At 39.4% G+C, this 26,819-nt stretch overlaps 1 protein-coding gene across 1 annotated transcript in view; it reads right to left on the reverse strand.

Moving 5' to 3' along the window:
- Positions 1-528: 528 nt before the first annotated feature.
- Positions 529-26,819, reverse strand: part of LRRFIP1 (LRR binding FLII interacting protein 1) — a 188,002-nt gene continuing 161,711 nt past the window's right edge. The window contains exons 14-23 of the mRNA XM_077829480.1: positions 24,179-24,349; positions 23,011-23,103; positions 22,334-22,426; positions 21,068-21,160; positions 20,180-20,321; positions 9,563-9,609; positions 7,567-7,684; positions 6,930-7,009; positions 4,940-5,044; positions 529-2,105 (exon numbers count right to left, since the gene is read on the reverse strand). Of these exons, the coding sequence (XP_077685606.1) occupies positions 1,995-2,105; positions 4,940-5,044; positions 6,930-7,009; positions 7,567-7,684; positions 9,563-9,609; positions 20,180-20,321; positions 21,068-21,160; positions 22,334-22,426; positions 23,011-23,103; positions 24,179-24,349 (1,053 nt within the window). The 3' untranslated portion in view covers positions 529-1,994. The remainder of the gene's footprint in view (positions 2,106-4,939; positions 5,045-6,929; positions 7,010-7,566; positions 7,685-9,562; positions 9,610-20,179; positions 20,322-21,067; positions 21,161-22,333; positions 22,427-23,010; positions 23,104-24,178; positions 24,350-26,819) is intronic.

Genomic DNA, 26,819 nt, shown 5'->3' on the forward strand with positions numbered 1-26,819 from the left:
GCCCCATCAGGCATTGGGATCTCAACCCAGAATTCCAATTGGCAGCGGAGACTGCGGGAACTGTGGGATAGCTACCCACAGTGCAACGCTCCGGAAGTCGACTCTAGCCTCGGTACTGTGGAAGCACTCCGCTGAATTAATGCACTTAGAGCATTTTCTGTGGGGACACACACACTTGAATATAAAAACCGATTTCTAAAAAACCAACTTCTATAAATTCGACCTTATTCCGTAGTGTAGACATACCCTCTGATTTCTTTAGGACCACAGAAGTCTCCTCATCCCAACTCCCTCTTCCAAAACACTGACCTACTCCTTCCCCACTGATAAGCCAGATGCCTGAATTCATTTAGATGGAATGAGGAGTTTTCCTTCTCTAGCCAGGGAAACACATCCAATTAACATTTTTATCTGACCTTTGGTGGTAATTAAGCATAGAAATAAGCAATACTTCCTTTAGTGGACAACAGCAGCGTCCTGTATTCTAACTTCTAAATATGGAGGGAGAAGCAAGAATAGTATGTGGACCAGAAACCTAAAACTGAGGTTAAGGAGAAATTTGGCCTCTTGACCCTGAATTTGGCTTAGTAGGTGGCAAGCAACAGAAGTGAAGGGAGTCTGCAACAGTCAGCATTCATGCAAAATTATTTCTGTTGAAGAGATATCTAATCTTATATCTGGAACAGAGTCTTTGGGAGTTTTGAACAATAATCATCTGCATTCCTTACGTACTACAAAATTTCTCTGGATGGGGGACAAATTGCTGGACTTTATTTCTCAGGTAACTGCTTTGAATTCAACATTATAAATCTGTTCTAATGAAGCAGAGCTGTAATGCTAACTGTGAGTCACTAGATTTGTGAAAACTGCCTGGGATATTTTAATTGGTTATGTTTTCTTTTTCAAGTTGAAAATTGTTTCATAAAAGACCCACGGAACAGTTTTGCAATTACAGAACTTGTAGAAAAAATGTATGTAGCAATGTATTCTAAAGTGCTTTTTACTTCTCAGCTACTTATCAAAAATTAGACTGGTAGATCTTTTGTAGAAGCACAGAGATTCCTAACAGCTCAGGTACTGGTAGGTGATTCCTGATATAGAAGAACCCTTCACACATTTTTTTTAAATCAATTATATTTGCTTCAACAACGGTAGTGAAATGACTTAAGTGCAATCCACCTTTTTTAAAACATGGCCTTACTCTGGTTTATTTATGCAACATTATTACATCCTTTAAAAGAAGTAGTTTACTTCAATTCCAAATATAGGGATTAAATAATACACATAAAAAGCTGTAATTCAGTGAAGCTATTGCCTATTCACCCTGAAATAAAACAGTCTTACGATTGAACTGGTGCAAAAATCCTTCCAATCACCTTCGTTTTATTGGCAAAGTCATTTAAGGTCACTTTTGCTTCCAAGACCATCGTCTTCCATGGTTTCCACTGAAGGAGTTTTGCTTTGTAATGGCTCGTGGTTCCACAGTGTTTTGTTAATGAACAGGCTACTATGAATATACTACTGTAGTCACTAAATTGCAGATACTGCCATGAGAAGTCCAAAAAATTACAGCTTCCTCCCCCCCCGGCCCTAAATTTCAGCAAGACAAAAGTCAAGTCCCAGTTTACTCTTTATTTTTAACACCATTTTAAATGGCAAAAAATGGCTACTGTGCCTTTCAGGATGAAGAACTAACAGGATGCCCAGTGTGCTTGTTAAATGGTGTCCAGGCTCTGTACTGCAAACATACCGAGCGGAAAGGCATCTACAGGCACAGCCATTTGGATCAGCTACTCCTATTTATATAGTGCAGCAGGATTGAATCTGCGTAGAGAGAACCACAGTTTGGTGGCATATAGCAAATGAGTGCACATGTTTGGGGATATTTTTGTTCTCAGAAGGTAGGATGATAAAGCATCCCAAACAGCCAAAGACAAGCTTCTCCAATGTTGTTCTCATTCCATCAAGTAGTAGTTTTCAGTAAAGGCTGGCTATTATTGCTGAGATAGTAAAGCACTTCGATTGGCCTTCATCTTCTCCAGCCGTTTCACTAGATGGCCATTGCTAACTTCAAGCTCTTCAGTTTTATCCAATGCTGAGCGAAGCTGAAAGGAAGAAGCAAAGGAAAAGCCATCACTAGCTTTTGAAATGTTTTTGCTTTCCTAAAGAATGTGGCTTGGGTGTCTTAACACTAATTCTATTCTGAATTCCATATTGCTGCAACCTCACTACAAGAACAAGCAGAAGGTCCTGACAGATTTTCAACAAGTTCTGACAAATTAAGCAACTGCCTGCACCATTACTTTGAAAGCCACACAGTGTATTTTATTCATAAGACATTTTTCCAAACTAACATACCTCAGATTCTGAATCCAAGTGTGATGGTCTATAATATTATGGTCACCCCTTTTACAAGACTATGATAACTTTTGTACAAAGTATACCTTGTGAGGTATCATTTGAAAAGTCATAATCTGCTGAACATTATTATTCCATTGAAATATGTGTAGCAACACTATGTGTAAAGTTATGAGATTCTACTGTATGATAGTTACTGAAATATATTGTAATTCTGGGTAACACCCACAAACCAGTTTTTCAGAGACAAAGAGACACTGGCCCCAGCCAGGTGTTAAAAACAAGCAGATACTTATGCGACCTTTCTCCCACCGGGGTGGGAGTGGGACGGGGGGGTGGGGGGGGCGGGGAGAGGGAAGGCATGAATAAGCAATTTACATTGCATCACAGGAACATTTCAAACTTCACCTCCACAACAGACTGTGTGTCACCACGACTCAGCAAGGCTATTTCTAGCACAAGAAATTAAGTTATAAAGGGGGAAGAAAATGCTTGACTTCACCTCTCCTTTTCCCATTTCTCTGCTCATAACATAATGAATCTCAAAGAACTGAGCTAAGGAGGGAGTGGTCCTAGGCTGCAAGGAGACCTAGCCTGTGAAATTTACAACAGTGTATGGTAAGACAAAACCTTTGCTTTTAAGTTCAGTTAGCTTTTTAAGTTAGGTATTAGCTTGCTTATTATTCTTTTATTCTCTTTTGTAATTAAATTCCAACTTTTATGCATTATCACTTGTAATCACTTAAATTCTATCTTTCTGTAGTTAAACTTTGCTTATTGTTGTATCTTAACCAGTGTGTTTGGATTGAAGTGCATGGGAAACTCTTTTTGGGATAAGCCCTTATCCTTTTCCTTTGATGCAACGATGGACTTTCTATGAGCTTGAATTGTTCAGAAGTGTGGTGGACAGCACAAGATGCTCATTTTTGGTGGAAAATCTGGGACTAAATTTGCAGGTGTCGCCCTATATGTAATTCCTGAGTGACTGGTCAGCGTGCTCATGTATTTAGCGGGGAGTGAATTTGCATGCTGAGGGCTGTGTGAGCAGGCCAAGAATGGATGTTCTGACAGCACAACAGCGTAAAAGGCACCCCAGGCTAGAGTTAAGGGGACTCTGCTGTTCAACTCTCCACATTCTACCCTGGGGAATGTCACACCAACTAAATAGCGCTAATTTCAGAGATGCTGAGCAAACCTCATTCTCTCTCAAGTCAGTGCAAACTCCAAGAGGAATAGTATGTGTTCAGCACCTCTGAAATTCAGGCCATTTACTTAGGTGCCTGAATATTACTACTTTTGCTTACTATACAGTAAGCTTACGGTAGCACCAACTTCCCAAACACTCATGAAGGACAGTTTCTGGTCCAGTGGTCTCACACTATAAAAACAAAAGTAGAGAGTGCGTTGGGGAAAAGGAACAGGAACATCAATAAGCAAGTAATAAAGTCACTGATTCATTATAGGCAGCATGGAGGAAATGGGTCTTTTAAGAAGGCCTTATGTTGATAGAGTAGGGACACTGTGGATGAGATCAGTGAGGCTGCACCATGCAGAAAGGGCCACAATGAAGGCGACACAGAGGTTATTGTGTAAAACTGACAAATGAGCAGACAAGGGCTGGAGGAGCGGTGGATGGGCTGGAGGGGTGGACAATATGAAGCTTGACAAAAGATAAGTAGAAGGGGCAGAATTATACAGAACTTTGAAGGTGATGACAAGATGTTTAAATCTGAGGTGATCATGTATGGGGAGCCCATTGAGGGACATGTTCAAAAGAACAAGCAAGGAAGACTAGTTCAGTAGCTGCAATGTCAATCCATTTAAGTGCTTGACTTTAAGCACTGAAATTTGAAAATGTTGATATAAAATTTAGACTTCTGCCAAACATGTGAAGTTGCTTGTGTGGCCTATCTTCTATGTCCTTTATTGTTGATTCTGTGTCACTGTGGTTAAATAATGGAACATGACCTCTGATACCCCCTTGCCAGCATTCCCAGCTTCCCACTCATTTCTCATTTACACATCTCAATACGGTCAAAGATCTGAAAGTACAAAAACAGAAGCTGTAACTGAGAACTGATTCTTAATGAAGTTAGTTAAAGGACATGTATGCCAACACTTGTAACTTTTTATAGTACAAACACCAATTACTCAAGTCTCATGTATGCTGACTGAAATGACCATTTGGATTTGACACTTGTAAATGACACTTTGTCACTGAAGTAGAGCTGTACTGAAGGATACGACCCTGGGATATGTAGCACCAAGTAGCACCAAGCCAGAGAGAGATGCTAGGCATTAAAGATGACGTTTCCTGAGAGTCAGTTACAGTGATCAGTTCAGGGGAAATGTGCTATTGTGAGTTGTCACAGTTGTGTTTGCACTAACCAGATCTAAGAGTCTGAAGATTCTGGACACATCCTTCAGCACGATTAACAGGACCAACACAAAAGTAGCCATTTACCTTGCAGTAACCCAAGAACAATGGCAACTATTGGAGAAAATAGCTTTCAGAGATGTGTCTGCTTCTCCTCTGTAGAAACGGAATTTGCTTGTCTATAATGTTGTAACAGTAAATTACCTCTCTTTGGAGTTTGCGTTTCTCAGCTTTCAGTTCATCTTCTATTTTTTCAGCATTTTCAGCAGCACATTTGTATCGAGCTACTTGACCCTCCAACCGTATTACCTAAGGTTAAAAAGCAAGTATACCATTAAGAACTCTGTACAGGTAAAATAACTTCAAATCCTGTCTTTCCTTTGGCAACCCAGTGAAGTTGGGAGTCTACACTGTGTTCTTATTAGAATGAAGGGCATGTTCTGAGAAATAAACTATGACACAGAGATGTCAGTTACTGGTAACGCCAGGTTGCTTGTCCATATTTTTCTCTAATACTCTACTAACGATATGGGGAAATGCTTTAATGTATTACAAAAAATGTAATTTACCTACACTGAAAGTTAAACAGAGCAAACTTCTCTACAACCAGTGACTAAGTAGGGCCGTTCTTTCCTCCTGAAGAATAACTGTGTGGCTGACTTATGCAGGACAAAAGGCATAAGGAGCAGTGATATCCAACTGTGTTATGCAGACTTGTACTCCACACCATTTGCCTCCAGCCAGTCAAGTACTGCAGGTATCTGGATATAACCACGTTCTAAAGAGTTCTTGTATTTTCAAAATGCTGTTAATACAGATCCTTGAAGTTGATCGTTGTTTTGAACTCTACATTTATAGAATAATATTTCTGATACGTAAATGAAAGTATTTCCAGTCTGTGTGAACACAATTAGATCGCTCTGACTCCCTAACAATCATTTCTTCAAAGCTTCTTACAGCAAACAAGACTAAAGGCTTGCCTGCGCTGCCTCAGAGTTTGGACTACAGGGTGTGAATAGCAGTGCACACCAAATTGTTGCACTGTAACTCCCCCATGTAGATGCTGCGGGTACTAACTGAAAGGTTCATAGTTCACGTTAATGTAGTCCTTTTCAAACAAGACTACTTTACTCCTGGGGGAATGCTGCACCACTGTGCAATGCAGAATTTGCACAGAATTTCATTTTTCCCCTTAGAATTTGCACTGCAGAGCTGCTGGCCGCCCATAGAGGCTGCTGTACCCCACAAAGCCTGGCTCCCAAGCTCGCAAATAGAGAACACTGTCAAGAGAAGGGGGAGCTGGAGAGTTCCCAGCAGCTGAAGTTCCCAGCACGCCCCAAAGGAAGGAGGCAGTGTGCAGGAAACTCCATATGTGCCCAGGACTCAGCAACATGCTCTTTCTCCCTCTACATCTTTGGGCTCTGGGAGTGCGGGTGTCTGGCCCCATGACTGGGTTCTGTGGGGAGGGGGTGGGCTGTCTGGGCTGGGAGGCCCCATGCAGCTCTCTCTAACACCCCCCAAATATCCTCTCCTAGTATGGACCTCTCCAGCATCCCCAAATACCACCTCCAGCACTCCCCAACTATACCCCCTCCAACTCCACCTCCCACTCCCCCCCCAGCAGTATCCTCTATTTGGAAACCTCTTTATGGTAATCCTACGGGGACAGGGCGAAAAAATGAGAATCAACTAAAAGACCTCAGGGGCAGAGTTTTCTCCCAAAATGTGCCCAGCTGGCACGTGACACACCCAACAAAAGCACAAACAGAAAAACAGCAACTGGGTTGTTGAAGGGATTTCTTTAACTCTCTACTCCTGGGGGAATCTTTTTTTGTTGTCTGTATTGCAGACACGCTTGCTGACAGGTAGGCATTTTGAAATAAATTACCAAAATAACTGAAACTGGCATGATTATATTGTGTTATTTTGACAAATAAAATATACAGAATTTTAAAATATCATGTGCAGAATTTTTAATTTTCTGGTGCAGAATTCCCCCAGGAGTATACCTCAGTGCGAATGAGAACCTTTTAGTTTGTGCCTGTAGTGTCCAGACAGGGGAGTTACAGCACTTTGGTCCGCACTGTTATTCACACCCCTGTAGTCTGACCTGTCAGGCAGTGTAGACATAACCTTAGTTTATCATGGAACTGTATTTCTTAGCTTATCACTCACTCTCCATGTGCAAACTTACATTCTGCTCCAGAGTTGTTATCTCTTGTTCAGACTTTGCAAGTTTAAATTTGAGGTCACTGATTTGTCTGTTGGCATCTCCTAAAAAAAATTACAAATCTGTTATCAGAAATGTAGGAACCATCTGGACAGGGCTCCAGTACATAAAATGCTGGAGCTTTAAAATGTTGCCTTATTACTATGTGGGGCTGGCTGGTGGGCAGGTGGTTCATGCTCTGTGCTTTGGCATGAAATACTCTGTAAAGTTCCCTTATACATGCAAGTTGGTACGCATAGACACTCCAGTCCCTGTTAGCAGGGAGCGACTCAGATCACATTACTTGACAGTTCTAAGAGCAGAATTGGTAGTGTGAAGGGAGCCCCTGCCCAGCCCTACTTGATAATACAAGGGAGGTTTCTGTGCAGCATAGTCTTGAAAGCGGAAACTAAAACGCTACCGACACCCCCCTCCTGCACCTACTGTAGAATCTTATCTAACTGCCCGTTGCACTGAAAATTCTATCAACGTAACAAGAATGAATTGAACAAGTGGACAGACAAGATAGCCTGTAAGTAACAGAGACTCAGAATTCAAGACTCAAGTGTAAACCAATATACCGCACATAGCAGTTTACTCTTAAAATGGAAATTAAGTTTACTTTGGAGATCAATCATGTGCATATCTGTCCCATTCTCAAGAACTTCATCTTCAGACTGCATATTCTCCATCTTGTCATTCTTCTGCTTCTCTTCCAGTTGTCCTTTTAGTGTTTTAATCTGAAAGTCCCAAAATAATTCATTAATTTCAGTGTCTCTACAGAGTGTGGTCCAAATCATTGTACAGACTGCCCCCCACGAAAGTTCAGTTGGCCAGAAGGAATGGTCATACTTAAATCATCTGTCTCAAAATATCCGTTTGTCATAAAGTAGTCTCCTACAAATTCCTTTGCAGCACTGTTTATCATGAGAAGTTATTTGCGTAACAGGGTGTAGATTCTAGAGTAGAACTAGTACGTAACATTGAGGGGACAGAGTTATTGGTAATGAAGTTTATACTCTACATGCAAATTAAAGAAAGTCAGATTTTTTACAACATGAGTTAATGCAGATGAACAATCATAATAGTCCCAAAGGTCTCAAGAGAATAACTGACAGGAATCTTTATCCTACCTTGGAATTTTATGATTTATAGTTTCACCATCAATAATTTGGCGATCATTTACCCAGCTATTGTATTCCTATTGCATTTTTCCTTCTAAACTGTATGTTGTGAAACAAAGATTGTCAGCAGCTGTCCAAGGACACAGAGGGAATCTGAAGTAGGGCTTCCCACACATTCACGGAAAGCTAAGATTATGTCATGGAGGTCCTGGAAGTCACGGAATCCGTGACCTCCAAAGGCCTCCGTGACATTGGGGGCCCCACAGCTGACCAGCCTCTGCCGGCAGCAGGAGGCCCCCACAGCTGACCAGTCTCTGTGGGCAGTGGGGGACCCTCCCGCAGCTGACCAGGGTGGCAGGACCCCCTGCAACTGACCAGCTGCAACCCGAGCTGCCACCCACCACAAGCAGCTGGGGCCCCACCACAGCTCCCAGTCGCCAGCGGCAGATGGACTCTGAAGCTGGTCAGTGGCCACAGGGGGGGGGCCTCCTGCAGCTCCCAAGTGCCGGTGCTGCTCAGCAGCTGGGGGAGGCCCCCCACAGCTCCCCAGCCTCCATCACTAGCAGGTCCCCTTTCCCCCCATAGCTCCCCTGCTGCCGGGGTAGCAAGGGGGACTCCCCATCAGCTCTCAGCCCTTAAAGGTAGTGTGGGGACAGACCTGCAGGGGGACCACTCCCAGCCACTGGGATCCCTGCAGCTCCCAGCCACGACAGGTCACTGCTTCCATGATTTTTTGTTTTTTGCCCGTGACTTTTACTAAAAAAATCCATGACAAAATGGTAGCCTTAATGATAAGCCTTATGCAAAGACAGGCCAGCATGCAGACTGTTTACTGTTTAAAGGGCTGTTTTCTCTGGGATGTTTTTGTTTTAAGCACTTTGCTTTAAGAAGGCTGTCTGGTCACTGTTTATCACCATCATTGCTTCCCGAGAAAGCAGAACTGCCTGTTGAGATAATCATGGTTAATTTTGGGGACTGTAGTGCAAGGCCGAGTCTGAGTAGGAGTAGGAGAAAAGCATGATTCCATCCCAAGAAAGGTGGCTGTGTGAGGCCAGAGACCTGAATGAGGCACCCTTGAAGAGACCAGGAGGGGTCTACAGTGCAGTTAGCCCTGTAACACATGCAACTAGTCCATTTGGGGTGGAGGAGTGGGGGTGGGGGGAGAGAAGAGAGAATCCCCTGTTCAAAATCCTGATAAAGTTTTTTATGAAGATTGTTTTTGAGTGTGTCCTTTCCCGTCTATGACTGTTTTTTGGCAGAAATCTGCCTTACGCCCATCCCCATAAATATATCTCCAGTGTACAAAGCTGAACCCAGCTCCTGTGGAATAAAAACACTGAACACAGGAAGGGAAGCAAAGCAGCAGCTGCTATGCTTTGTTGGGCATTATCGCCTATGCTCTTTATGTTATAGGAGTATTTTGTTCTCTTGTAAATCTCCGCCTCACCATGTTGCTTTACCAGGCATCCAGCAATACTGAAATATGTTAATTACCTGTTCTAGCAAGGATTCTCGTTCACCAATGAGCTTTTTCAGTCTGTCTGAAAGAGAAGAGAGAGAACTCAGTACTGACTTAGTTAAGTTACATCTTTCAGGGTATATATTTAATCAAAGAAAGAATTGTGAAGGTTAGTGAAACTAATGATGAAGGTAGTTATGCACGTACCACAGGAAATGAGGTCACAGACAGGACTGGGAAGGGGTTTCAGCCAAAGGAAGTTATGTCATTCTCACTGAGCATGCTTGTCACTTCAGTAGCAGCACCCAGCTGCATGCAAACAGGCTAATCTTCTATTTTAGGTTAGCATGCAAGAACTCTAGGGTCAAACACAACTGCAACACAAAAATCTCACAAATCTTTAAAATTTAATATCATTAACAAGAGATTATATACACCTGCAATCATTGCTAATCATATGTTAACATTTTAAAATCTTTACTAAAATCTTTGTAACTAAGTAGCTTGGCTACAACATTTTCTTTCGTTATCTCTAGTAAAACATTTGCCTGTGTGATTTTTTTTTTTTTTTAAAGAAATAAAGTTTGGTGAAGTGGTTCTCTCCATTTTAGTCCTTCAGGTCGAATATAAATAGGAGATTGTTAGCTTAGACAATTTGCTGTGTTAGAACTGAATTTTGAAGCAATAGGGATCAGTATACAAATACGAGCTAGCACACAGAATTAAAAAGATAATTTTGAGAAAAGAAAACTGAAGTAAACAAACACTCATCTCTTTCCTTTGAGGCAAAGGGAAACGTTTCAGCAGGTGCCATATGTTTTATGCAACAAGTGATTTTATGAACTGTGGAGCTACATTACCACCAAGTTGATTTTACCTTTATACTGAACAAAATACATTGAAAAATGTATTCCTTTAGAGCAGCTGAATTTGACCAACAGGATTTTCCTTTCTACAAGCTGCTCAATGTTTTGTTTTATACTGATTCTGTAGAGCATATATATTACTTTGTCCTCCCTACAGATAGAGAGACAGAGTGGACAGAAGTTGGTCCAGTAAAATATATTACCTCTGCCACCTTGTCTCTCTAGTATCCTGCGACCAACACAGCTACACCACCACAGCACTCCTTACAGATAGGCAGTCAGCTACATAGAGCCAAACATAGGTGCGGAACACTCAACATTCTTAGAGTTTGCAATTGACAACTCACAATCTGTTATAGTTTTTACTGAATATATTCCTAAGGATATAATTTGTGTAAAGAGACCTACACTGTATGTTTTGAATTCTTTAAAATATGAAGATAGTAGGCCTTTTTAGATCTTATATATGGAAAAGGTCATCCCTAAATTATTACCCTTTTCTTTGTTGACATACTATTCTTAACACAGGAAATAACTGTGGAATTGGAGATACCAGTATATGGTAAATGAGAAAACGTTGACTTTTTAAATGGAAGCCTCTATATATGGCAAATCTACAACGAACAATGGTGATTCGAGATAATGCAGTGACTCATCACGGTGGTGTGCCTACAGTCAGAGAGGTCATTCTAAGATTATGAAAATGCACCTTTTTATCTGTGGTGTCTGATACAACAAACACACATATCATAAGACAGACAGTTCAGCACCATTGTACATCTACTGTACGAAAGCATTCAGCATTCAGAACTGCCCAAGAAATGGACAGGACACAGGGAATTTCAAGAACACCCATCTTTGTGGTAGCCAGGCATCTATGTGAAACCACATTTTGTATACTTTCTTGGGAAAGCAAAACTTTCCTGATATGAAACTGAAAGTGGGGGTGGAGAAGAAGGGAGGGACGGACGACTACCCATATATGACACGTTGTGGTAAGTCCTGCAAAATAAATAACTTGGTTTGAAACACATGTGCATATACAGTGGCTGAAAAGCAAAGGGAGGTGGAGAGCAGAATACCCTGCTTAAAGAAGGAAAATAGAGGAAAAATGGAAACAAAGCCAAAGAACAGAAGAGCAAGGAAAAATATTTCAAGGCTGGAGACAGGGTTGGAAGTCAAACATCAGAAGAAGACCCAGAAAGCAAACTGCTAAAGAACGAGGTTTAATATAGGACAGAATGTCCCATTTTAAAGTTAGCCCCACCTGCCAAATGGTCCATTTAATTCTGGAAGCTAAATTTAACCATGCACACATATATACACAATTATTACACAACTACCACAGTATTTACAGTATGGTACACATATGCCTTTTGTGTTTGAAATATATCTGCAGTGTCCAGAATGGAAGCACTTAATTGTCATAGTTATTTTTAGAGCTACCCATTGCATTTTTTGGGGGCACTTGCAAAGCAGTTTTTCACATCACTCCTCGCAACATAATGGACTCCTGTCTACTTCAATCACATGAGTCTTGTGCAGGTGTGAGGATTTGTGGAAGGGCAAGCGAAATGGTTCTTCTAGGTACAAACAAAACGTGTGTGTGTCTGTGTGTGTGTAAAAAGTTCTTTATGTTCTCCCCTCTCCACCCCTCCTCACACGCATAGAAGAGGAGCCTGTACTGGGGTTTGTGAAGAAAAATCCACTATATTTTTATTTTGAAATGCTGCAGTTTTCTAACAAGCCAAGTGTCTGAGGGGCAGTAGGAGTATTACTCCATTCTACTGAATTCTATGGTGCCTTTTATATGTGGTAGCTAATTATCTACTTTACGGGGTACAGTGTATCCCCATTTTGCTGATGGTGAAAACCAAAACAGAGTTTGGGACTTGACTAAGGCATCTGTATGGCGTGCCAGAGCTGAGACCTGGAGACAAGATACCTTTGCCCTCCATCCCAGGTTTAACCTATGTGGTGTCTCAAGCTATTCAACTATCTCAGTTGTGGCCAGAAGTTGCTGTGGCTGCCCAGCAATGTAGCTGGTCAGTTGCAAGAAACCAAGGGGGAGAACTTGCAGGAGTCCTACTGCCATCAGCAGCAGCATGGGCAGTATTGCTCCCCCTGACCTGTGAACTCATTTGGGTTTGGGACCATCCCCAAACCATGGGTTATGTGTACCCGAAAGGCCAGCGTGGCAGCTGAAAGGTGGTGGTGGGAGGACTGCAAGTAAACCATGAATCTTTAGGAAAAATTCAGAGTCTAATTTTCAAGGCTAGTTTTAGGAAGAAGAGTACTAGGAACTTGGTTTTTTATATGAAAGCTGAGACTAGCGCTGCCATTGCTAGATACCCAGATAAACTGGAGCCATTGGCCACTGGCTTTGGAGGGCCCCAAAGGCTGGCTCTGATCACTTAATAGCCCCACATACAAAAGAAACTATAGAATTTCGTTGAAGAGTCAATGAGTTTACTCCATGAATTTGTACTTTTGTTGACTGAAGGATGACTGTAGCTCACGAAAGCTTATGCTCAAATAAATTTCTTAGTCTCTAAGATGCCACAAGTACTCCTTTTCTTTTTTCTAATCTTTGGCATTATTACATAAACACATACTGGGAAGTCACGTTTCCTATATAACAGTGCACATTTTGCTGGGTGCCATCTGTGTAATCTTGGAGGACTGGTAAGTAACCATTTTTGCCCTATTATCTGTGGTTCTTTTCAAGATGATTTGCCTGCATGGAACCACACTCATGCAGTGCACATAACCCAAAGCATGCATACAAAATGAGTGGAGATTCACATCGGAAAATGACCTAAGAACTCAGAGGCCTTGTCTACACTGGGTATTTGCCCTGATTTCAGCAATTGGTGGCCAGTCACGGATGTAGCTGCACCAGTAAAAACTCTGCTACATTGATGGCTGGCCACCGAATGCTGAAATCATGGCCAATATCCAGTGTAGAGAGTGCCCAAATTTGGAAAAACAGAAGACAATATGACCAAGTTATTAAATGAGTCATAATTGTATCTGTTTCCCTGGCCCTGTACTAATGTTCTAAAAAGTTCTTACAGATGTGCACACGCTTCAGAGGAAAATAAACTGAAATATTAATGAAAAACTAGCATTAACTTTCCCATAATTATGTCAGAAGTATTTAAATAACATTTCTCCTTATGAACAAGTTGTCTCCAGACATACCAAGTGCTGGTATATGCTTCAGTGGATTAGGCATCATTAACACATAACTATAAATGACTTCCTAATTACTGACAAAGTCTAGTGAGCACATTTATTTATATTCCATTTGAGATTCAAGCAATGAAAAAATCTTCATACTAGTTAACTGTACTATACAGTAAGAGGTGCTTTGAAGACTTGTTGCAGTTCATCAGATTAATAGTGTAATGATTATATTCCAATATTAACATTTATTGTCCTCAATCTTAAGGATTGCACATTTTCATAGAAACTGCACCAAAGCTGCCATCACAGTGTCAGAAAGGAAGCCATGTAAAAGGCACTGTAGGTTTAAAATTACTGACTCCTGTAATGTCATATTAAGTTCCTGGGATGTGGAGGTCAAGGTTTCTTAGCAGAATTAAATAACATCAATTCTACTACCTATAATGAGCATGGAGGAAAATGGTCAATAAGAAGTTAGACGTTTAGAGAAATTACAATACATAAAGCGTTTGAGAGGCCACTCTGCAATGCCTTTTTACAAAAAAAAAGCTTTTAGAATCTCTTATCAGTTTAGACTGAATTTTATGCAGGTTTGCAAGCAGTGCTCTGGACAGGTATTTTAAAGTATAAAATATGTTTATTTCAATTATATACAGCTCAGTACATTTGTGATATACATCTTGAATCTTTTCAATCTATTTGCACTCTACTAATTTTGTAACAGCAATACAAGCAATATCTTGCTATAGACCGCCCAAAACCTTGAGTTTGCATTCCCTTTTGATTTTCATTGCTTAAAACAAGTTTAAAAGAATGTTTCCTTTTGCAAAAAACACATTTCTTCCCAGCTGGTTTAAAATTTGCAAATAAGACAATTCTCTACAGTTTATATTCAGGCTATCACAAGCAATCTAGCTTTTGAGAGGTATTTTCAAAAAGGCAGGTTTGGCTACATGGGCACTAGTACATAAAGAGCAATACCAATTATCTGATTAAGACATTCAAAAAGATTAAGACATTCAAAATTGACTTCATCCTGGCAGGGAGGAAGGAAAAAGTATATTCAGAGATAAGAAAACATTCTTTCATAACCATATTTTTGCAAAAAAGACAATGTAATAAGGAAATGCAATTTAAACAAACTTTCCTCTAAGAAAAATAGATATTTTATAATACTATTAACTTTGCAAGAAAATGTACTTGACAGAAAATCTACACACACATTAGCATGTGTACCAAAACAATCCTAAAATAATGAAAAAGTACATGTGAGACACGATGTAGAAGGCTTATTCTGGTGCAAAGTGCCTAGATTAAGTAAACATGTATACACTTATTCCTTTCAGAAGTCTAACAGGTCAAAACATTTATGTTTTACTTTCTTAAACTCTATACTGTTCTTTCAAAGTGTGCAGACTAAGCAGATTCACAGCGACCTTACTAATATTTTGGCATTTTGTGTGTTTATCCTATATACCATGCTTTGGAATGTGTTCATACTAAAATCATACACAAAGTGGGTTTATATGTTGTTTTTATTTTTAGCTGTTATAGTTGGTTCCTGAACCTGTAGGTATTCACAAAGAAGTTTGGACATTATTACAAGTTCTGCAATGCTTGAGAGTTGCTTTATCATAGTTACCATAAAGTGGTGATGTACCTAACAGACCTCTGGCAGGTATTTAAGTACATTCAAAACATCTAATTTGCTTAAAACTAGTCTAGAAAATAAGAGCAATATTTAAGGTCCCTTGGCAGGAGATATCTGCCTTAAAGGCATTTTAACTCGATGTGAATCTGAACAGTACATTTGTGCTGCTTCTTCTTTTGGTGATAAAATATGAAACCTGAGAGATTAAAAACAAACCTACATGTTTAATCTCTGGTGGACATGTATCGCAGTAAGCAACTTGGATGGATGTCCACATATATAGATTGACACTGTACTATGAGACTTGCATACAGAGGAATTTAAAGAATATTTCTAAAGTCGGATTTATTGTGCAAAATGCATTTTTGTATTGAAACTGATCAAATGGTATGTAACTTATTTGGGTCCTCGATTTTGAACTCATGATATCACACAGTCTTCTTTAGATCTACCCTTGCCCCTTCTACTAGCTTGCATATCCTCTTTGCTTTCATCCCTAGTGTTGCCTAAGTTTCCTAACTCCTGTTCTGATGAATATTCAGCAGCTATTTTTTCCATATTATTGCTGTCTAACACTGCTTCATTCTCAGTTTCGTCCTCCACCAGATCACAGGCTTTTTCTGGAGCCGCAGACCGAGATGTATCAGTTTGCAAATGACCAGCTTCTTCAGCTTCCTTTTCTTTTTCCTGCTGGGTACTAGCATTGTCTTCAGTAACCAAGCCCTCATTCTCTACACTCTGTGTTCTGCTTTGATGAGTTTCCTCCTTTTCACCTTTTCCTGTTTTGGCAGTTTCTGTGACTATTTCCTTTTCCCTAACTTCCTCCAACGTTTGTGTATTAACTTTCTCAGCATCATGCTTTCCGGGAGTTTTTAATATCAGCCCTAATTCATCATCAAAATCAAATTTTTCACCATCATCTTCCACTATTTCCTCCTCTTGACCCCCCACCTCAACTTGTTCATTAGACTTCTCATCCAGCTCTGCTTTCTGTGTCTTGAGGTAATCAGCATCTTCCTCAACATCTGGAACAACTTCCAGTTTCTTAACTTCTTGTAATTCATTCTGCTCGTCTATTCCTTTATTCTCATCTTCCTCATTCCCATTTCCCATTTGTTTTGTATCCCCTTCTTTTCTGCTAAGTTGACATGCATCATCTAACACAGTTTTCTGAATTTCCATTTCCTTTGTGTTGCCTTCAAGGGATTCACTAAGTTGCTGTGATAGTTCTGTGATTTTCTGCAATGAACTATCATCAGAAACAAACCTATCATGCTGCTGGTCTGGAAGATCCAGCTTCTCGCTACTTTCCACTGATGCCTCTTTATCATCAACTTTCTCTTCAATAATTACACTGACATCTTGAGTCAATTCCTGTCTAGATTCATCTTCCACTTCTTTAACTACTTTCTGCATTTCATTTTCTACAGTCTTATCTTTTTCTTGTATTGGATTATTCTTTACTTCTTCACTGCACTTAATTGTTTGGGTTTCTACCTGTGTTCTCTCATCTTCCATCAACTCACTTCTACTTCCTTTTCCTTTCCTAGATTCATCCCACATTTCTGTGTTTGATTCCTCAATTTCATGATCGCTGGGACTAGTAACTAAAACAGTTTCTTGGGATTGAATTTCTTTCACAACATCTTGGTCCTGCTCTGTCTGATGCGATACACCCTCTTTTACCTCTGTAAATTCACCTAGGGATACCACAGTTTCCTCCTCTTCCACCCTTTTGTTTTCAGAATCTGGTTGAACGTCCAACATGCCCGTTAATTCCTCCATCTTTCCTGTGTCTTTTGTTTGTCCCCTCTCAGCAATATCCTTCTCATTCTCTGCCTCATCTTGCATATTTCCTTCCTCTTCTGCAAATATCAGATCATTTTTTGAAAAAGTGGATAGAGTATGTGTTTCATCTGTTTTTTGTTCTTTTACAATTGTATCTGGTGTGACCTCACTTGCACATGCTGCTTCTCCCTCCTCTTCCACAGGATCTACTTCTTTCCTTCCCTGACTCTGAACTGTATTTCCAGTCTTATTTTCTTCTTCAGCTGTATCACTGTCATTTTTACCATCCTCTCCTTTACCAATTGTTCTGTCTATGTACGCTTCGTCTTCATCAAGCTGCTTCTCCAAGCTACTCATAACCTCATTTTCAGTGCTTTCTTCTCCTTGACAGAGACTCTCAGTGCGAGCCTCCACATGTGATTCTTCAATACCTGTACCTGCTCTTGTATCTTCTGGTGATCCTGACTGATCAGAAGCTGATGCATGGCTGCTAACCACAAAATCAAGAGCTTCCTGAAATATTTCACTACTGCCTTCTCGCTGGCAAATTGTAAAATCCTCTTGTGTTATTTTCTGCTCTTGTGCAAGTCTTTCAGATTCCTGCTCTATGTCTAAGTCAGTAGGTCTTCCCTGAGGAGTCTCAATACCCTGACTTTTCAGTGTACCCGTTTCCCAATTCTCATTAGTCAAGTGATTTAAATCACTACTATGTTCAGATTCCTTACTACCAGACTGTTGGGCTTCTAAGCTATCATCTCCTGATTCTGTTTCCTTTCTCAACTCAATTACATCACTATTTTCAGTGGAAGAAACATTTCCTGAAACATGTTCTGTATGGCTTTGAATTTGTTCCTCACGTCCACTACTTAACATCACTGTTGATGTGACATCATTGTCTTCCATGGTTTTCTCTGCCTCTGTATTTTCATCAGCATGCAATGTCTTTATCTCCGTACACTCCTTTACAATTTCCCGCTCCTCAGACTCCTCTTTGTGTTCCTCATGCTCAGTATTCTGCAAGATTTCTCTTTTCCCCATATCCTCCAAAATCTCATCTTTCATCTCCACTTCATTGGCTCTGCCTAAAAGACCATTGAGAAAGTTGAAGGGACTACACCAAGGGGTGGCTACTTAAATTTGTTAAACATGTAACACTTACCTCCCCACTTAAAACCCAAAAGAGAAAATGAATTGAAAGAATCGGTTAATAAAAGATCAGCTTTTGCCAATTACGTGAGGCAAAGCAGCAATTGAATTAGTAAATTCTCTGATCAGTGAACCCCCCGCTTTCCCAAAAGCAAGAATTGTATCTGATTCTGGCATCAGATAAGTTAAAGATTTCTCTAGTTGAAGCTGTATGAAGTACAGCTTTCATAAATGAGATGAACATTTTTCAAGCAGTGCAGTTTATTAATAGTAATGTAACAAAACTCGCAGATTTAAGATTATGAGACAAAGGTAGAGGGTTTTTTGCTGCTAACAAGTACAAGCTATCACCATATTTTTAACCCTCACATTGCTCTATACTGTATTATTATTGCCAAGCTGTGTTTGTTTGATGGCATTACAACCAAATAACTTACCTAATACTCAGCAATATTTTATAGCTACTGACTTAAAAAACAGACACTATTTTATAAATAAGTGTGTATAATGAGTGTTATAGAATATGGGATCTGATTGGCAGGCAAATGTTTTGAATGCATGGATATCAGACATAACCCACAAGGTTGAAGCTCAGTTATTTAGCGCTTCTTTCAGGCACTACATCCATCCAAAAGGGACAATATTTCTTCCCAAGTATTGTTTAAAAATATAACTTTTCTTCCAATTTGCAGCACTTTAGGAGCAAAAAAGCAGGTGTTAACCAGCACTTAATGTCAGGTATTAGCTTTTGTTCCAATGACGTACCTGTTTCCATAGAATCAGAATACGTTAGAACAGACTAAAGTTTTAGATACAACTTTTAAATATTCTCATATCCTGTTTTTGTTGTTTCAAATTGTTTTCACCCAATGGAATGAGAAAAAGCTGCCAACAGCTAAATCTGAGAAAACTCTCACTTCCAGTTAAATGGTTGGCTGCCTGTTGAGATTTGCTAGTATTTCAATTTAGAAGTAAACATCCAGTATTTTCTCCTCTTCCATGAACATAATGAGACAGTGGAAAGTTCAACAGCTAATGAGTTCAGATTCTGACTATACAACATAATTGCACCAAAGTCAGAATCTTTGCCAACCAATTAGACTCCTCCTGGTCTGAGGACACACATACATAATGTATACTTCCTGTACACACTGCTGAGCATATCATTGTTATAAAATTTCCAGCAATATAAATTGCTTTATACTTAACAGTATTAGATATTAAGAATTCAAATGTTAAAATGTCTTGCAACAGCACACTGAACTATTGTTCAGCAGACATTTATGGTTCTCAAATAATACATTAGTTACAGAATTTATACACTAAATTTACATATATGAATTCAAATTCTCTTATTCTGGTTCTCTCTCAGCTTAATTCTCTGTGTTAGAAAAAATAACCAAAGCAACAGTAGGATGGTTGAGGACATTCCTAAATTCAGGTTTTAATATTAAGCTAAATAAGCTGCTACTCATCTTGTATTTATACTTGTGTCATGACCATTTATTTTCTCAGGGTGCAGAATAAAGGGAATGTACAATAAAAGCTCCTTTTGCAGGTACAGAAAAATGTCATGATATGCTTGAAGTGAAGCAACTATAATCAATAAGCAGAAAAAGGCATAGGAGGTGATTCAAGAAGCTGCGTGATTGGTTAATTGTCTAAATAATGAATGCTCAATCTCCAAGCAACAAAAGTGAATGAATTATGATTAGACAGATGGAAAAGTCTAGTGCAGTGATACTCAGACCTCAGGGGTTCAGGAGCCAAATTAGCAATCAACATTACCCACAAGAACCACAGTAGTGTGAATTCATTGTTTAATTTACTATAGTACTATTCATATTTAAACAGTGCGAGCTGATAACTTAATAGATTAATAACATAGTAAAAGCATCCAGCGTTTTAATATCACGTGCTGCAAAGAGCCGCAGGAGACGCATTGAAGGGCCATTTGCGACTCACAAGCCAGAGTCTGAGTATCACTGCTCTAGTGGAGCCTGAGCACTTACCTAGTGTCCCATCCCCAGCTGTCTGTAAGATCTGAGTCGCCCCTGGAGTAATCTTGGTAGAATCTGAATATCCTTCATTATCGAGACCATCTAAAGCTTCTCCATTGGTGGCTACTTCCAAATTTGGGATTATTCCATGTTTCTGTGGATAAGGAAGAAACATTTTAAAGTCTGGTTTCAGAGTAACAGCCGTGTTAGTCTGTATTCGCAAAAAGAAAAGGAGGACTTGTGGCACCTTAGAGACTAACCAATTTATTTGAGCATAAGCTTTCGTGAGCTACAGCTCACTTCATCGGATGCGTACTGTGGAAAGTGTAGAAGATCTTTTTATACACACAAAGAGGTATTTTTTCATGCTTTGTGTGTATAAAAAGATCTTCTACACTTTCCACAGCATGCATCCGATGAAGTGAGCTGTAGCTCACGAAAGCTTATGCTCAAATAAATTGGTTAGTCTCTAAGGTGCCACAAGTCCTCCTTTTCATTTTGAAGTCTGGTGTTCAAACACTACAATTAGCTGAACATTCTTGCCCCTTTATATTTTGAGCAGTGGTTGCTTCATAACAAAAGCAATGAGAATGTGCCTTGTTCAAAGTTTTGACAGAACCGATCTGATCACCTTTTTAAAGTAGCTCTGTTGCTCAATATCTGACATGTTCCTTGGACAACAGCCCCTCGCCTATATTCACTATATTAGGAGTGCCAACAACCACAGAAGAGATAGGTAAGAAGCAAATTCTTGAAATGAATGAGAGCAACATGTACATACGGCTTATCAGTGCTGGATAGCTGGAACCAGCTTTTCTGTCCAGTGCACCAGAAGAGAAACCAGCAACTGATTACTTAATTGCTTTAGCAACAAGAGTTTCTTCTGTTCTTATGGCATACCTTCAGTTGTTCCTTCAGCACAACCACCTCATCTCTGAGGTCATCCCGCTCACTCCTTATGGAATCAAAGAACTCTTTCTGCCTCTCTAACGCCTGAGCGTTCACAGAGCAAACAGACAGAAGGCAGGGAGACAACAAGAAAGGAGAAGAGACTATGTAAGGCAAGTTAGAAAAAAGAATAAGCAGGTTTCAGTTATTCAGAAATTAACGGAAATGACATGCACGAAAAGGAGAAAATTAAAAGATTAAAGGCTAAATTTACAAATTCATAAAAAATTTAAATCCAGTAAATATATAATTTAATCCAAAGATTCAGTTTGGGGAGTTCATAATAAATACTCAATCCCTGATAGCCTGTACTGTGTTGGGATTAGATTTTTCAGTAACTAGATACAATGAGGCAGCTAAGAACAGATTTTTATACTCTTGACTTTGAATTTCCTATAGTACTTTTGTGTGGGTGTGTTTTTTAAAATCAAAATACATTAAAGAAAGTGTATGAAAGCTGGTCTGACAGATCTCAGTGGCGTCCATGGAACTTTTGCAGTCTGTCATGGAAATAGTGTATATACCTCAAGTATGCAGCATGCAATACAAACTTTTATAAAATTCTCAGCTGTAGTGAAATTTTGACCATTCTAAATTGTGGGTTTCAAATTGCCATAAATCATTGGACAACATCATGGACAAACGACTTGCCAGGTTTCTTTTGTCCACCCAAGAAATGAGTCTCTCACATCTCATCTGTCACTGACTACCATATTTCTCTCTAGAAGTGCCACTGAGAGTTAACATTTCATTTACACTGGTGGGGGGAAATATGAAGATTTTCATCCCAAGAGTCCAAGGAGCTATAAACAAGCCCACTTTCTCCTTTCCCACAGTGCAGTTATGGTTTAAAAGAGTAAAGGTAATAAATTTGAATAGAAAACCAATTCCATTCAGCATTGAAACCACATCATGAATAGCCAGTATTTTACTAAAGGGCACTCCTTTCTTAGTTCTACATATCCATGATGGGCGTGCACACATTTCACCATGTTATATGAACTCCAGTGAATTTTCAAATCTGGCCAGAAGATAAGCATTTTCTTGGACCTTATCTTTTAAGTTAAAGCCACAATTCAATGTAAAGAGTATATTTGACAGATTATGGGTCACATTGTATAGGGTAATATTTCATTCATGAAGTTTTGCAGGGGCGGAGTCTGCTAAAGAAGCTCAGTGTGAAACTGAGCAAATTTCAGAAGTTGTGTGCGTTCCTACCCCTATTTTTTTGTCTTTCCACTCTATCGTCTCCTGAAGATCAGAAATTTCCCTGATATAGCTCTCCTGTTTCTGTTGCAGCTGTCGGATTTCCTGAGGGGCAGGGACACACAAGGAGACAGAAAGCAGGTAAAGGGTTAATCAGAAGAAAAAGTCAAGATTGTAGTGATGCAAAGAACAATGAAATCAGGTGTTAAAATACAACAATCTACCTACATGCATCGCTCCCATACCCAACTGTTTTCATTCAAAGAGATGAATGCAACTCCTGAAACCTACCCTGCTAGGGACAGCCAACCTCTCATCTTTAGTATGACGACAAACACCTGTCTACTGGAACTATCTTGCTCTGAATCCTTACTTGAGTTTTATGCCATTGTCCTCTTTCTTCCAGCCTCTCCACAAGAAGGAGCCCAGAGCATAACAACTTATTCTGAGAAATTAAAGACAGCGTAACATACAAATCCAACTACGAACAGTACTTCTGAAATATTTTTGTTTTATCAGCCCTAACCATTTCAGGTCTAACAGAATGAACCTACAGTACTGCATCAGATGAGAAATCTGGGGCAGGGACTAAGATTCCCCATTCCTGTCTGAGCCTTCTATCTTCTAACTGTTAGTTTGGAACACATGGATCAAACAACCACATTAAACACAATGGAGTAATTACATACCTCGAGCATTTCTTCTCTTTGCTTCAGGGTCTCCTTGATTTCTGTGAACTGAAACTGCAATATGCTATGAGCATGCTTTTCCCGCTCAAATTCCTGGAGAGGCAAGGAAATATTTATTTGTCATGCATAATAATAATACCACCTAGAGCTTTTCATACACAGATCTCAAAGTGCTTTACAGATGAGGCAGTATCAGTATCTCAATTTTAAGCTTGTTTGTCTGAGATTGGGACTGGGTTATTTCAAACCAAATGCTCAATTTAGACACTGATCCACAATAAACTGGGTGGTGTGTCTCTTATGAAGGAAATCAGATTGTGACTGGGTTATTTCGAGCCAAATGTTCAATATAGACACTGATCCATAATAAACTGGGTGGTGTGGGTTTTGGGGCAGGGGGAGTGCACATCATTTACAGCACTCAAGCCCTGCTGACTTCAGAGATAATGACTAGGAATGGAACCTACCTTTTTCAAAAGGTAGAGTACTCCAATGTGGCCAGTCCTTATTGTGAAATTTCAAAAGCAAACCATTTACCAAGAGCTATGCATGATGGAGGACACACTAACCAATATCTCATGAGTCAGAGATTTAGCTCCTGAGAAGTTACCACATAATCCCTAAGGAAATACTAGTTTGCACGAAAGTTAACTCAGTGAGGCTCATTCCATCACCTCAGTGAGGTGACAGTGATTCAAGTCAATAGTATATTTTCAATAGTTAAGCCCATGAATGCCTTAATTTGTTTAAGAAGTACTTCTCACACAACCTTCCTATGGCCTTTTGAATTAAGCTTTGTATGTAACCGTGTCCCAGAGGAAACAGGAAAGCCTTCAAACGTTGCTAGGGATAACATTTCCTGGAGTCAGAAAGGCTTTTTGGATATTCTCTAAGTCAAAATGCAAATGAAATACATAAAGCTATACTGATGAGCTTGTATGCGAAAAAGTCACCATATCCTGGATATTGACTTATAAAATGTAAATCTCATATTCATGTGCCGGCAGATAAAGGCAAAAAAGGCAGCCAAGTTGCTAATGAGCGCTATTCAACGGGTAGATTTCTACATACTTGATTCATCCCCCTCTCCTTAAAAAAAAGTATTGTCTCTTCCCTGAAGATATTTTTTGAAACAACTTTCAGCTTCTCAAGAAGTGTTCATACTTACTTTGCTTTTCTCTTCATATTGTCTCCTGGATTCTGCCAGCTGTTCTTCTAACTCTAACAATGCATCCTTCAAGGTATCTACTTGGTACATGAAGTTTGTTTTTTCATTGTCTAGCTGTGCATTGGACACCATAGCCTTTTTATATTTCTCTTCAACTTCTGCTAGGGAGTCCTGAAGGCAAGAAATATGTAAGTACAGTGAGAAGTTACTTCAAAGAAAGCACTTTTATACGTTGCGAAGTATGCAAGCACATGCTTAAGTGTAGACACGCAAGCAGTCCAGCTGAATCAGCTGTTAACCATGGCTTAAGAAACTTTGCGGACTGGGACCCCAAACCTGGGAGAAGAGGTGGCAATATCTGTGCTTTTTGCAGTCTTAAATTAGGACTCTAGTATGTTTAATTAAAAATTGCAGTGACTGTACACTACCTTTTGGCTATGTGCACACTTAAAATGCTACAGAGGCACAGCTGCAGCACTTCAGCTTAGACACTCACTACAGCAGTCAGTCCACCTCCCCAAGAGGCAGCCGCTAGGTCCCCAGAATGTAGTGCTGTCTGCTTTAGGGGTTAGTTAGGTCAGCATAGCCACGTCCCTCAGGGGAGTGGATTTTTCAAACGCCTGAGAGAGACAGCTCTGTAATGTCAGTTTTCAGTGCACACCAGCCCTTTATACTGCATTTTTGGTTAGATTTTTGCTTCAGATGAAGTGTGAAACAAATTTTTTTCCATGCTTACCCCTTATTTTATTAGATCATCTTTCTCAACCTGTTCCTACTGTCTAGGCAATTCAGATTTATTAACTCAGGCTGAGCATGAGAACAGTTCAGATATAATAATAGCTGAAATGTTGGCAAGATACAATGGTACCATTTTCCATGTTACACCGCAGGTCTAAAACCTCTCCAGGTATACAATTTGAATTAAGACCAACCTAACAGCAACTTTCAAACGCATTGCAGTGTAAGTATGCAGGCAAGAAACAAAAGAGGTGCCTAGACAGATGTCTTAATTTAAAGCTAGGCTCAACAATCCACCAGTTCATTAAGTCACATTGCTAGCATTATATGGACATCCATGATAAATTTTGGATATTATAATATTCTACTTCTACTAGATCCATAAACATTAAAGGGGGAAATACGCAGATTTTTAAATATGAAAAGATGACAAAATACGTAAGTTTCAAATTAAGAATCTATTTTGGAATACTATTAAAGTATAAGGCATTCTGACATTTTAAAGGTACAAGAACTTGTGTCTCATCATTAAATATGAATCATGTTACTGGTGCGTGTTGCAGGTGTACTGTATAAGACAAGAAATATCAGTTTCTGAAGGGCAATCAGGAATCAAAGCAGCTACATGATTAATTAAATCCTTAAAATTAGTTGGCACGAACTTACACACTGTTAAGGGTTAAATGCAGAACCATAGAAGAACATGCCCAATTTTGTTTTATTAGTATTATCAAATTCTATCCCAACCCTGGACTATCTGTCATTTAATAATTCTAAATCTGAATACAGAGAATAAAACCACTAAAGACATAGCCTAAAATCAGATGGAGGTTTCAATCTATTCACTATTTAACACTTTTATTCTGTGAGGGGATGAATTTAGCTTGCTTAAAATGTCCCAGTCTCTTCCTGGCAAATTCTGAGGAAAGTTACTATAGCTGGAAATTAATTTTTAATTACGTATATGTTCCACATTCTATGCCAAAAGCAAGATCAGAGGTGACTAAGCAAAACCGAAGTTGTTGGTCTTCAAAGACACAAGCAGACCTGGATAAAAATGCTACAAATGCACTTGAAGGGAACAATATTACAAAAGTCTAGTTCACTTATTCTCCAAAAGAGTAAGGTAGATTGGTTTGCAGAATCTAATATCTATTTTGTGATCTAGAAGAGAAAAAAGTTTAGGCTTCATATATCTAAAAGATGCAAAAAATGCACAAACTATTTTTTCCATTTGCAGGTCACATAAGATGCCAGTAACCGAATATCTTGTACTACTGAACAAATGAGGAAAAAGTATGAGAGAAAGTTTTAATTTTAATTAACAATTATGCTAATATGTACCATATTAGCATATTTGGTATGCCAAGTCCCCAGTACACTCATCTTTACATGCTTTCTGTTTTTCAAAACGTGAGCCAATGCAGCTGAATACGTAGTACAAAGTGTCAAACTGATACATTTATTTAGCTGCTACACCAAAATCCTTTTGTGCATTAATGGAATTTGTAGGCATTCCTCCCCTGCAGCTGCTGTGACAGTTCACCCCACACAATACGGAGGTTTTACCAGGGCTGCTTGTATAGCATGAGATATGATTGCCTCTCCTTCAGGTATGCATAACTTACCAATTGTTTTACTGGGACTCTCTACCAAGTATCTTTTAAAATACATTTACAGTATTTAACTTTGATTTCCCATGTCACTGAACTCCACAGGTTAGTTACATGCTTAATAATCAGCATTTACTTTTATTTTAAATGTACCCTCAAATTTTGAGTGATTTCCTGTTCTTGTATTATGGACATATTTTAAAAGGAGTAACTGATTGGTATTCTATATGCTCTAATCTTTATATTACAGTTGTTGATGGAGAATTAAATACATTCTCAAGACACCAAAA

The sequence above is a fragment of the Eretmochelys imbricata genome, chromosome 11 (assembly GCF_965152235.1).
Source record: "Eretmochelys imbricata isolate rEreImb1 chromosome 11, rEreImb1.hap1, whole genome shotgun sequence".
Taxonomy (NCBI): domain Eukaryota; kingdom Metazoa; phylum Chordata; order Testudines; family Cheloniidae; genus Eretmochelys; species Eretmochelys imbricata.